We start from the raw sequence: 13,123 nt of genomic DNA, 5'->3' as shown, positions 1-13,123 counted from the left end.
CTCTATGGACTGAGCTACTGCCACCCCAAAGGGAGGGGGCTGCCTTGGACAGGTGCCCCAAGCAGTTGGGCGTTGGGTGCCTTGCTCAAGGGCACCTCGGCAGTGCCCAGGAAGCAAACTGTCACCTCTCCAGCTTCCAGTCCATACTCCATATTTTGGTCTGAACAGAGACTTGACCTGGCGACCTCCAGTTCCCAACTCAGGTCCCTATGGACTGAGCTGCTGCCTCCCCATCAGATGATTTCTGCATTAAGAATCTTCATCCAATGTAATGCGTGGGAAAACAAAAACACATAATAGTTTCCTAATCAAATAAACTAATGATTTACGAGTGCATTTTGAGTAAGCATTTTTTTTTGTTTGGAACATTGGTTTCTGAATGGATTAAGTACATTTTGATGTTCATACTTTTGTAGTTTTACTTGAGATTTGAAAAGCAGTATTTGTACTTATGACAGCGTATTTTTACTCTTAAGTATTGCTTCTTTTACTTCTGAGATCTGACCACTCCTTCCACCACTGTCAATATGCTTAATGTAGAATTAGGATTAGTGATGTTTTAATAGCCTTGAGGCAGTAGAAAGATGGAGATTCCGAGCAGCATTTGAAAGCAGCATGAGGCTGATGTCAAATTCCCAGGTGAGACAGACACACCCTCTCCATGCCGACAGCACACACAGGTACAAGAAAAAAAAAACTGGATCCACCGGTTTCCGTGAGTCTGCTTCATGAAAACACCCACACAAAGTCACAGAGATCTGTGGGAAGTGTCTGAGCTGTGCCCTGTTTCTTTTTTTCTTTTATTATGATTTTCTCAGAGGAGGGAGGATCTTAACTTCCCAGCTTCAGCGAGTGAAAACAGCACACAGTATCAACACGGGAGCAGACAGAAACTCACGAGGACTGAAACATTTCACTAAATTAACACTAACATCGATTAACCAGCGGAACAACTAAACACTACGTGTGGACGGAGGAGGACGTGGGGCAGCACTCATGGTGAGTTCACGTTTCAAACCGTCTTTTTTAAAGAAAACAGCTCGCGCTTATCTTCTTGTTGCTTCTCCTCGAGACAAACTTATTAACGTTAGTTGTTGAATGTGTTGATTTAATGTACGTTAAAATAACATCTGTGAGTTTAATGTTACTTCTTATTTAATGTTTGACAGGAGCGATACGACAACCTGGATTTGGATTTGGAGTGTGAAGGAGGAGGCGTAGCTGTGAGTAACATTGAATGTCTTCTGTCTCTGTTTTATGCAACTTTAGCGACCTCACAGTGTTTTAGTTTTTTAGGAATGGATTTATAGTTTTCTCTTTGCTAAAATCAAAATGTTACTAACTAAAATGTTAGTTGAGTTAAAAGAATTGACCCAATTGACCTGAAACTCTCAACATACAACACACAGTGCAGTCCATCAGTATGTGGACAGCTGTGGTGAAATGTAAAGTAACTTTGTAGTGTTACCCAAGTACTATACTTAAGTTAAAAAACATTTGTGGTGCTTGTACTTTACCTGAGTATTTCCATTTTATGCCACTTTATACTTTAAATATTACCCACCACATTTGGCAGTAAATATTGTACTTTTAATTACAACAACATTAGTTACTAGTTACTCTGCAGATTCAGATTATTAACACAAATTTTAAATTCACTAATACATTCAGATGTATTTTTATCGATTAAGCTACAAGGCAGTGTGTAAAGTAGTTGCCCCAACTTCACCAGCTGCAACATTAGTGATGTATCACTTATAATAATCCAGTGATATAACAGATACAGCCTATTATCTAAAATAACCCATTCTGAAAAATGAGTACATACGGCCTACTTTTAATGCTTTAAGTTTATTTTGATTATACTTGTGTCCTTTTATTGAAGTAAGAGGATCTGAGTACTTCTACCATCATCGGTAGACACTGACATATTTTCTGTTCTGTTGGCTCTATTCTCCACAACAATGGAGATGACATTAAACAATGAATATGAGGGTAAAATGCTGGCTTTCAGCTTACTCTAAAATGTACAGTGTTGAAACTGTAGCCGATGATTGATTAACCTACTAGGTTGCTCCAGGACAAATATGTGCAGGTGGCCCCTGTTAACCCCCTCAAACAACAGGTGTGCTATGAAGTGGTTGAGATAATTAACCACAGGAAAAAATTGAATATTAAAGTCAAGTTCCAGCAATTATAGGTTGGTGTTATTTCATATTTTTGACAAACCAGCTGACGCACAGTCAGTCTGGAGATCTGTCATTGCCCTACTGTGCTGTTAAGAAATACTATTACCACTATGTATAGAAAGGGAAATATGTCCTACACTGTTCACACAAGAAAGATGTAAACACCCTCCAAAGACATTTAAGTTTAAAGTTGGCTCTCTGAAGATTTTACTTTATAATATGTGTCCCAATGTATTTTGGAGGTTTCCTGAAATAAATATGCAATTTTATTAAAAGGAAATAACAGCAAAGTTGAGAGACAATTATTTGACTTGATGTATTATTGAATATTGTATAATACATTTTGTTTTGTTTTATTTTTTTGTTGGAGATTTTATTCGTCAAATAGGTAGAGTTATGCTTTGCTGGAAGCTCTGTTATGTTATGTTATGTTATGGTATGTTATGGTATGGTATGGTATGGTATGGTATGGTATGGTATGGTATGGTATGGTAGCAATAGTTAGACTAATTTAGTTTTACCTGTCCCCACTTTTCCTATAATTAGTTGAAAATTGTGTAGTTATGCAGAATTCTTCTAATAAATTTACAGTAACATATCAGTTCCTAAATATGATTGCAACATATGGAACCTGTAACATAAAGCATTCCAGTTTTTGTTTCTATTATGATCTCCAACTGAATTAATAAGTCTTTTTATGTATTAATGGCTTAATTAGAAAATTTAAAAAAACAGAGAACTAAGTTAACAATGGTTTGCCTGTTTTCTACCCAGGCTACTGGTAATACAATACTGTAGTGTCTCCTTTTAATGTGATTATTAAACAGGAAAATCATTAATATGATGAATTTTGCCAGAGCTAAAAACCCAGCAATCACTCAATATTTACTTTCATCAAGGCTTCAAGTCCAGACATGAAACCAATTTCAAGTCCAGGCATGAAATCTGGACATGAAGCTGGGCTGTGAAACATGAATTATTAGATGCACCCTTTCATGCATAAAGTCATAAGTGAATTGTCAATCATTCGCAGCATCTTCTCCAGTTTAGTCTCCAGAGCTTGTGATTGGGGACAGAATTATGCTGCTGACTCACCGGCCATGGCAATGCATGTGTACCTTCAGTTACTCATACTGACACATCAGAGATTAGACTTGTGTTTTCACCCTTGGTATGTTTTAGCTCCTTATGTGTTTTTTCAAGTATAATTTTCTCTTTCTTTTTACTCCTCATGCAGGAAAAAGCAGCGTTATTTGGAGGGATGTTTAAAAGATCCTCCAAGGCTGCAGAACCATCGCTCCATGCACAGGTGACATTGTAGTATGAACTTATTCAATACAAATCATTGATGTTGAATATTTAATGCTTATAGTTAGGAAACCTTACCGATATTGTTAACGTGTACTGCAATAACTTGTATTTTGTGAAATAGACACATTCAATTTAGATATGAAACTTACAATATAACCCACTGTAATTATGGATTTACTCTGTTTAGTACTGCATTTACTCACACTGGCTTTGTTGGCTATGTCTGTATCGACCTCACAGGACAGTTTATCAGTCAGCAGTGAACTTTCGAAGAGCAATGACAGTCTGACTGACAACAGCAACAAGGTGATGCTCAGGAAACACTTGTGTAAATTCTTTGTGTTGTGTTTTATTTTTCTCTTCAAACCATATTTCAGTCCTCAATCATGTAAAATGAGAAAATATACATTCATATAAAGTGCCAGTGATTTTTTTTAACATGTAGACTGAACCTATTTATTTATATTTCAAGGGGAAAGAAGGCGTGTTTAAAGGAATGTTTAAGAAGACGACCAAAGCTGCCAAAGAGGACCAGCCGCAGGTTAGTAACAGCCTTCTTGAACTTGCTGTGCTGTACATCTTATTTTGAAAAACAAAAAATGTATTTGGCTCATTGATTTATCATTTAAGCCACTTGTCAAATAAAAAATATTCAATATTTGCTGGTTCCAGCCTCTAAAAGGTTAGGATTTGCTGCTTTTCTCTGTTTCGTGTCACTTTGAATTGAATAACTTTGGATTTTGGGCTATTTGTCAGATAATGTATAGATATCACCTTTGACTCCAGGAAATTCTTGGCATTTTTAATTGTTTTCTGACATTGTATCGTCTAAATAATTCACTCATTCACTGAAAACGTAATCAACATATTAACAACAATAATGAAAAGTGATGTTTAATATTGATAAGTACCACATGTGCAGCCTGGAGGTTACTTCCGGTCACAGAAAAATAAGGATGTGTTTCAGGTTGACATTATATTCAAAGAAAATTTGAATTGAAAGTTTTGTATCAATTTATTTGCATGTTTTATTTATTTGCCCACTTTCTTATATTGTATTGCTAATTTTATATTAGTTTTTAATTCTCTGAAACCCTTTTGTAATTACTCTGAAAAGTCCGACCTGAGAACCAGTGTGTTGCACCTGTCAACAAAAATAAGTGATTTATTTTATTTCATTTTATTTCTCTTCTATAGGCCTCCCTATATCCTGAATTGCCTGTTAGTAGTGACAGCTTAACAGACAACAAGTCATCAAAGGTGAGTTTATTTTCTGCTCCGTCATATTTTTCCCCACACAGAAGTTTCTTTGAGAAAGAGAAAAGTTTAGTTTTAAGAAGTCTTTGAAACTAAACCTTTCTCTGCACTTTTCTCTGTAGGAAAAATCAGGTGTGTTTGGAGGGATACTGAAACGAGGACATGCTCGGAGGCCTTCACAGGTGAAACACGATCTTCTATCACATGTCCCGCACACAGCGATACGTCAGCTATGAAATACAATTATGGGCTAAATGCCTGACATGCAACATGCCATGTTGTGTTGATTCAGTTAGAGCCTGACAGATAATCATGTGTGTTTCAGGATCTTTTGGACGCTGAGTTCACAGCTGGAAACGACGGTCAGTCTGAGAACACCACAGCTAAGGTGAGTCTCATCAGACAAATTAGTTTTTAAAATGCAAAAACGTTCACAAACACAAACAACTGGGAATAAATACAAGTGAAATACAGTCATTTATTAACAAAAAAACAGTGTTTATCTATGAGAAATCACATTTTGAACAAAAGGTACAACAATTAGGTGCCAGAATAAGACTCTGAATTACCAATACCAATTACCAAGTAACCAATACAGCACTTAAGAAAAATATTTTGACTCTTTCAGTGAATCCATAATAAGATAATTGCCCCACTTATAGTAAGAATTCCCTGTGAGAATGCACATCACATTAGATCTTACTCTAAAAGAACATCAAGTTCTTCCTCTAACTAGAAACTAGAAACATGTGCTGGTGATGTCATGTGACCTACAGTAGGTGCGTAGACCTCGACTCATTGGTTGGTGAGTCAGAGAAGGGTGTGTTTTTGTTTTTGTGTTTGTGTTTGGAAGCACGAGCTGAACCTGCATGCATCAGCAAATGAACCGGCCAGTGTGTGAAGCACTAAATCCCTGCCTGTTCATCTGACAGCTGCATCAGCTCAAAATACCAAACAGTTGCTTTCATTTTATTTCAAGTGACACATATGATTAATTATTATGTGACTTTTTTATCTCCAGGAGTCAGGAGGGGTGTTCAGTGGGATGTTTAAAAAAGCCTCAAAGCCTTTTGGAGCGAGGACACAATCTCAGGTGAGAGCTGAGCATCTCACATGTCTCATTTGCCTGTGTGACATTATCAGGAGATGATCATAATAATAAGGGGATGTTTATTTGTTTCCTTCAGGAGGATCTGTCTGCAGCCAGCGAGCTCTCAGGCAGCAAAGACAATCTTTCTGTGAATAGCAACACTAAGGTGAGTTTTGTGAAAGCCAGACATCAAACAAAATACAAAGTCTTTCCTCATCTGTTGATATTGGTGCTCATGCTAACTACTCAGTTCTTTCTTGGGTTTATTCTGAACTGCTGTTGTCATATTATACTGCTGTCCTGCATATATTCACTCCATTGCCCATTTACTGCATCTGAAGTTTGTATGAGTGATTAAAGCATGTATTTCCTGTCAGGAAGAAATCCAAATGGCCCTCTGGGACTCACTTTTGTTCATCTTTGGCCTGTGAATTCACACAATCAACCAGTAGAGACACTTCTGCACTGTGTTTTCAAGTAGAAAAGTCATTATTCTTTTATATATAATCATTAATCACATCAGAAATGTGACATCAGATCCTTTTTTCAAGTGTTTCATTGACATTTGTGACAATGTGAAAATGTTAGTGGAGTTGGTATAGAGCTGAACCCAGTTGATGGAGAGTTTTGGAAATGTGTTTCTGTTTTTGTTTGTGTCGGGATGGGTGAGATAAACCTGCACGCATCAGCATTTGGAGGAGAGTACAAGCTGCAGTTTATAGTCCATGCCTGTCCATCTGACATCTATAACCAGGCGAATACTTCACTTAATTCCACCATTATGGGCAAATTTTACAAACTATTTTTATGTGTGTTTTTCTCCAGGAGTCAGGAGGGGTGTTCAGTGGGATGTTTAAAAAATCTCCAAAGCCTCCTGGAGCGAGGGCACAATCTCAGGTGAGAGTTATGCATCTCAATTGTCTCACGTTTTCCTGTGTTACATTATTTGGAGATGTTTCTTGTTCATTACTCACCATCCCATAACCTGAGGTCCTCTAATAAGGCCCTGTTAGCCACTCCCTGGTCAAGGCTGAAAACTAAGGGTGGCAGGATGTTTGTTAGCCTTTTGAGTAGCTTACCTGAAGAACTTAGACTTAGATCGTCTGTCAAAACTCACTTCTATTGTCTGTTTTTTTCTTAACTTTTCTTAATTATTTTTTTTATTTTCTTTATGTGCACTTTTATTTGCTGACTGTGAATTTGTATTTGATTGTTTCCTGCTTTCTTTTATGTGTCCTTGTGTGTGTGGCAATTTGTAACAGTTGTTTTGAAGGTGCAAAAAAAAAGTTATAATTATCATGATTATTATCATTATTATTACTACTACTACTATTATTAATATAATAAAGGGATGTTTGTTTCCTTCAGGAGGATTTGTGTGCATCCAGCGAGCTCTCAGGCAGCAAAGACAGTCTTTCTGTGAACAGCAACACTAAGGTGAGGTTTGTACAAAAACACCCAGATCTATAAACAAAGAATTTGTGTGTTGAGATGGGCGAGGTAAACCTGCATGCATCTGCAATTTGGAAGAAATCGCTAGCTGCTGTGTGAAGTCCATGCTAAATTCCTCCATTATGGACAAAATTCAAACCATGTCATGTGACTTTTTTTTTATCTCCAGGAGTCAGGAGGGGTGTTCAGTGGGATGTTTAAAAAGCCAAAGCCTCCTGGATCGAGGACACAATCTCAGGTGAGAGTTATGCATCTCAATTGTCTCACGTTTTCCTGTGTTACATTATCAGGAGTTGATAATAATAATAAGGGGATGTTTGTTTCTTTCTTTCAGGAGGATCTGTCTGCAGCCAGCGAGCTCTCAGGCAGCAAAGACAGTCTTTCTGTGACTAGCAACACTAAGGTGAGGTTTGTGAAAGCAGAGGAACACTTTACTAAACTTCTCCAGTATGGGCAAAATTTTGCAAACCTTTGTTATGTGACGTTTCTCTCCAGGAGACAGGAGGGGTGTTCAGTGGGATGTTCAAAAAATCGCCAAAGCCTCTCGGAACGAGGACAAAATCTCAGGTGCGAGTTAAGGAGTGTTCCTGTGTTCATCTCACCATCAAACCAAGTTAATGAAAATTATTAGGACATATTAATATTGATTTCCTGATATACTGATTTGTTTCTCACCTTCAGGATGATTTGTCTGAACCCAGCAAGCTCTCAGGCAGCAACGACAATCTTTCAGAGAACACTAAGGTGAGGTTTGTTAAAACCAGGCACCCTCGACCCTCAAGTGACACAATACTGCAAGATCAACCATAATAATGCATGTAGTCAATATTAAATGTTGGCTCCATATTATTTTCTCAGGAGAAAGGAGGAATCTTTGGTGGTGTGTTCAAGAAAAAAGGTGCCAAATCTCAGGTAAGATGGTCAAGTTTGTCAATGATAGATTTTCAGTCCAAAAAGTTAAGTATCCTGTTTGAGAAATATTTTGTTTGTTATGTCGATAATAACCAGCGTGAAAAGGTTGTTATTACATCTCACATCTGTCAGTTTATTTGATTTTCAAGGCACACTCTCAGGGGAATTTGGTCTATGGTTTAGTTTTTAAAGCCAACAAGTATAAAATTAGAAAATTTCTGATCTTGGCACCCTCCTTTGGTCGTATTAAAAGACAGGGGTCCAATCTGGCAACACTAAGAATAAAAGGCTGAAACCACAGACTGTATAAAATAATGAATGTAGCTACCATGACATCACCCTTTGGTTTGTGGACTTGCATTTTGGCATTTCATCCATCGCCATCTTGTTTTTTTGAGCCAGAAGTGATCATGTTTGAATGAGAGGATGAGTCACATCCTAGTGCGCTATGATTGGCTTGTCTTACTGTGCTATGATTGTCCATCTTCACTGAGCATACTTAGTCACTGGTTGCTCAGCGCTAGATCACATGTTCATGACCTGTTGATAATGTCCTTTGGAAATGGAAAGTGAACTGAGAGGTTCCAAACTAATTCCTATTTATGATTTTGCCTGCAAGGCTACCAGTCATTTAGTAAAATGGATATTTCACTTCAAAATAAAACCCTTGAGTGTATGCGTTCGTCTTGGTTGTTGCATTCTGACTGTCTGCTGTGTCCTTCTGTTAAGGATGATTTGTCCATGGATGGTGAACTCTCTGCCAGCAGTGACAACCTTGTGGAGAAGTCTTCAAAGGTGAGGGAAGGACCTGCGTCTGCTCTGCAGCACTCACAAAATACACAGAAGATAACATCAGTTTGTAACTTTAACTGCTTTGAATTGTCTGTCAGGGTGGAGCAGCAGCAAAGATCCTGAAGAATCCTTTCACCTCGTCAGCTCAGGTCATTTTTACCTCATAACTAATCCCGCATCAGATAAATTACTTTACCAGCTAGTGCATTACACTGTCGGTTAAATTGTGAGATAACTGACATGTTGGTAATGTGTATTGTGTTGTAACAGGATAAGGAAAAGACTGAACGCTCAGGAGACTCAAACGAGAATAGTTCTACTGCAGAGAAGCCCAAAGCAAAGCAGGTAAGTTGTAATGGAAGATTAACTGGATATCTTCTCTCTTGCTTGAAAACAGTTTGGGCTGTACTGAGACATGATGGCGCAAATATCATCTTTCTGGTACAAGTTATTGCCTCGAAGAAATGACGTTTGTTGTCTTAATGTTAAGGAATAAGATCCACTGTGACATTAAGATAACAGTTAGAGCTATAGTCTTTTTTAAGGTGTGTTTGTCTCATTTCAGAATGGTTTTAGTGCGATGATGAAGAGCACCTTCTACACTGACAAACAGGTCAGAGGTGGTGTACTGTCATCAGTTCGTCTTTCCCATTACACTTCCATAAAACTAAATAGTACCATTGAACCCTTAAAAAACATTTTTAAAAAAAAAAAAAATATGTAGCAATCCACATGTAATGTAAAGCTAGTTATACGACTACTGGTACTGCTATTGTTTTTATTTTCTGATCAATATTGGCTCCATCCGCAGGAGAAGGACTCTGACTCTGACTCTGAGGCAATATTGGACAATGGAGAGAGCCAACCCAGCCACAAACAGGTTTGTAAGGTTTTTGAGTATTATTTTTTTTTTAAGTTATCAGTAATTTAATTCTGTGTGTTTTATACTTTATATTCAGAGCAAACTTGCCGAGGCGATGGAAAAGCTGAACCCGTTTCGATCTGCACACAAAGTAAGGTTCAGATTAAAATCTGTTTTTGTGCTGAAGAGGTTTCTTTTTGATAAAAGGATGCATTAAAAAAAGACATTCATGTGTTTTTCATAAAATGATGATTTCTGCAGCATGAAAAGCCGTCAAGCTCCGATGACGAGGATCCACCTGCGAGCAGCGAGAAGTCATCAGTCAACAAACAGGTGCTTTGACATTTACTTGTTCCTGTTATTTTATCCATTTGGCGGACCTTTTTTGACATTTAACTGGATATTTTGATTCTGCAGACACTTGCCTCAGTGAGGGGAAGAAAAGCATCTACTATTTAAATGAGAGGCATTGTGAAAACCTTTGTCCAGCTTAGGTAGAAAAGAGGAAAGTCATGAGTCAAAGGTTTAGGTTTTGGAGAAGCATTTTACCCACAGGCTCTGTCTGCAGTCCACCTTACCTTGACATGCCTGGTCTTGCTGAGAATGTAGTACCTTCAGTAAATGGCATGGGGAGCAGCTTGTCTTGCGGACTTGTTTTGCACAGACCAGGCAAAGCTCTTTCTGTCTGGTCCTGAACCAGCCCCAACAACAACCTCTAGGCCACCAGCCAACCCCGGGCCAGGCAAGGGGTGTTTGTGCTCATAAACCTTAGCTGCATCAACCGGGAACTAGTAAACATAAATATCTGACTGTTTTTTTTACAGTGTCATGACATATGACATGGCTTATCAATAGTCAGTCTTACTGATTAAAAACAAGAAGCTCAGTCAACCATTAGCCTCTGATCATCTGTCTGTGCCCCCTGATTTCAACAGAGAATACTAAAAATGCTAACAGGCCATTTTATTAAAACTAAATGACAATTTCAGTCTGAACTACAGCCTCACAGATACTGGATTTTTGAGGCAGATGGGAGTTTGACAAAATCTGATAGGGATACATCAGCTAATATTATCTTTTTTACTATGTAGTGTTTTTAACTCTAACCTAGTTTGCCATTTCTGCACTATAGTTACTTGTTACTTATCAGCCAACGTACACACCAATAATACAACTTATAATAATACAATACCAAGGTGACCAGAGGCTGACAAAGCGGAGACGCATTCCCTTTAATCTTCTGATAATGTGTCCCTCCCTCTCAGAGCTCTATGGCTGGAGCCATGTCCAAACTGAATTTTTTCCACTCTTCAAATAAAGTAACTATGCAGTTGATAATGATTGGTCCTGGTGGAGGTGTGGAGGGAGATTATCATGATCAGGCTGTTTTAGGTGATAGGGAGTCATTGTAGTGGTGCTAATGGTGATAGCGGGGATGTTTGGTGGGATTTCTGGTTGATTTTTGGGCGTAGTAATGATGTGCTGCACACTTAAAGCACCATACCAATGATTTTGCATGTTGTACTCTGTTAACTATAGATCACATTTACTTTACATCAAAAATAACCATTGTACAAACAATGTTGATGTGGTTTAGATTTTAGGGTGCAGTTTTCCAACCACTCCAGGCAACCATTGTTTTGCTTTTTTTGTACTAAATGAAAATCAATAACTCTGCAATTTTGGCAAAAATGAATACATACTTGATGTCCACTGTCTGTGATGAATTACTAAAATTGCACAACTCAAACAAGTTCACGAGTGATTTTCATGTTTTACAAAAATGCCTGGAAACCAATGGCTGCCAGGAAAAGTTGGAAAAATGCATCTGTAAATCTGACAGTGTAGAACATGTGTTTGCTTTTGGTCGGCAAAAATGCATGATATGTAGTTAAAGAGATAAACTTAAAAACACACTGGTATGGTCCTTTAATCACTGCACAAGTAAAGTGATGTTGGTTGAAACAGTTTAATAGTGAATATTTTATGTATGTTCAGAAAGACACCGAAGACACAGAGACGCTCAAGGAGAACGAGAAACAACTGGAAGAAAAGTCAAAACCGGTCAGTCTATTTTTCACATCACTCATGAGTCATCAGTGACCACACACACACACACACACACACACACACACACACACGAAAATACCCTCTCTCCTCACATTCCTCCGGACCTCGACCATATCCTCCTCATCCCCTTACCTCCCTTTAAATCCTGCCTGCTTGTAGTCAAACTTCCCTGTCGCCCTGTTCCACCACACTGTGTGACTGTGTGTGTGTGTGTGTGTGTGTGTGTGTGTGTGTGTGTGTGTGTGTGTGTGTGTGTGTGTGTGTGTGTGTGTGTGTTTGTCCTTGTCCGGTCAAGAGCAACAAGACCCAGCGAGAGAGAAAAGAAAGAAGTGAAACTCCAACGGTCCCACCCAGACCTTCTAAAGAGGTTTGCAAGCAGTTGAACACAACTCAGTGACATGTGGTCCAAGTGAGACTGTTCTCTACTATACTCTGTCTGTTGTTGTGTCGTTGAGCCTGTGATCTCTCCACAGGAGATGAAGAGCACATCCACATACGGCAAAGTAAAAGCAAGAGGAACTGAGGATAATCAGGTACAGTTTATATTTCTGCCTCCACAGAGTTTGGATGTATTTGTTAAAGAACAAGTTAAATCATTAATTATTTTATGATTTCATTTTTCAAATACATATATATGTTAAAATTATCCAGTGTAATCATCCAATGTAAGTGTAAAAGTGACAGTATGAGAGGCCCTTTGAGACATAATTCATACTTGGTTTCACATGTAACATCATAGTCTCATACATACACCACTATACTCTCACACATACACCACTATACTCTCACATAAACACTACTATACTCTCTTACATGCACAATCATACTCTCATACATACACCACTATACTCTCACACAAACACTACTATACCTTCTTACATGCACAATCATACTCTCATACATACACCACTATACTCTCTCACAAACACTACTATACTCCCTTACATGCACAATCATACTCTTATACATACACCACTATACTCTCACACAAACACTACTATACTCTCTTACATTTATCATCATGTTTTCTTTTATTTACTGTCATACTCTTAGTGTAACAGAGGATAATATTATATGTATGTAAGTATGATAGTATGTACATGAAAGTGGCAGTATATGTAAAACAAAGCTCTAATATATGTATGAGAGAATAATATTATATTTGAAACAGAATAATAGCATATGTAA

At 38.0% G+C, this 13,123-nt stretch overlaps 1 protein-coding gene across 6 annotated transcripts in view; it reads left to right on the top strand.

Moving 5' to 3' along the window:
- The first annotated feature begins 730 nt into the window (after positions 1-730).
- The window catches only part of LOC126382973 (neurofilament heavy polypeptide-like), a 24,752-nt gene continuing 12,359 nt past the window's right edge, over positions 731-13,123 (top strand). For 2 of the 6 annotated variants that reach the window (XM_050033285.1, XM_050033284.1), the window contains exons 1-28: positions 731-999; positions 1,170-1,223; positions 3,427-3,498; positions 3,741-3,806; positions 3,973-4,041; positions 4,698-4,760; positions 4,880-4,939; positions 5,083-5,145; positions 5,779-5,850; positions 5,945-6,013; positions 6,673-6,744; positions 7,216-7,284; positions 7,469-7,537; positions 7,634-7,702; positions 7,795-7,866; positions 7,981-8,043; positions 8,158-8,211; positions 8,941-9,006; positions 9,102-9,152; positions 9,274-9,348; positions 9,569-9,616; positions 9,815-9,883; positions 9,963-10,016; positions 10,127-10,198; positions 11,131-11,184; positions 11,864-11,929; positions 12,231-12,302; positions 12,409-12,468. In XM_050033285.1, coding sequence (XP_049889242.1) covers positions 997-999; positions 1,170-1,223; positions 3,427-3,498; positions 3,741-3,806; positions 3,973-4,041; positions 4,698-4,760; positions 4,880-4,939; positions 5,083-5,145; positions 5,779-5,850; positions 5,945-6,013; positions 6,673-6,744; positions 7,216-7,284; positions 7,469-7,537; positions 7,634-7,702; positions 7,795-7,866; positions 7,981-8,043; positions 8,158-8,211; positions 8,941-9,006; positions 9,102-9,152; positions 9,274-9,348; positions 9,569-9,616; positions 9,815-9,883; positions 9,963-10,016; positions 10,127-10,198; positions 11,131-11,184; positions 11,864-11,929; positions 12,231-12,302; positions 12,409-12,468 — 1,746 coding nt within the window. In that variant the 5' untranslated portion in view covers positions 731-996. The remainder of the gene's footprint in view (positions 1,000-1,169; positions 1,224-3,426; positions 3,499-3,740; positions 3,807-3,972; positions 4,042-4,697; positions 4,761-4,879; positions 4,940-5,082; positions 5,146-5,778; positions 5,851-5,944; positions 6,014-6,672; positions 6,745-7,215; positions 7,285-7,468; positions 7,538-7,633; positions 7,703-7,794; positions 7,867-7,980; positions 8,044-8,157; positions 8,212-8,940; positions 9,007-9,101; positions 9,153-9,273; positions 9,349-9,568; positions 9,617-9,814; positions 9,884-9,962; positions 10,017-10,126; positions 10,199-11,130; positions 11,185-11,863; positions 11,930-12,230; positions 12,303-12,408; positions 12,469-13,123) is intronic. The other 4 variants (XM_050033286.1, XM_050033288.1, XM_050033287.1 and 1 more) reach the window with 4 other exon arrangements.

This window comes from Epinephelus moara, chromosome 21 (genome assembly GCF_006386435.1).
Source record: "Epinephelus moara isolate mb chromosome 21, YSFRI_EMoa_1.0, whole genome shotgun sequence".
Taxonomy (NCBI): Eukaryota; Metazoa; Chordata; class Actinopteri; order Perciformes; family Serranidae; genus Epinephelus; species Epinephelus moara.
Note: the sequence above shows the minus strand (reverse complement) of the source record. Positions and strands in the feature narration are given on the sequence as shown.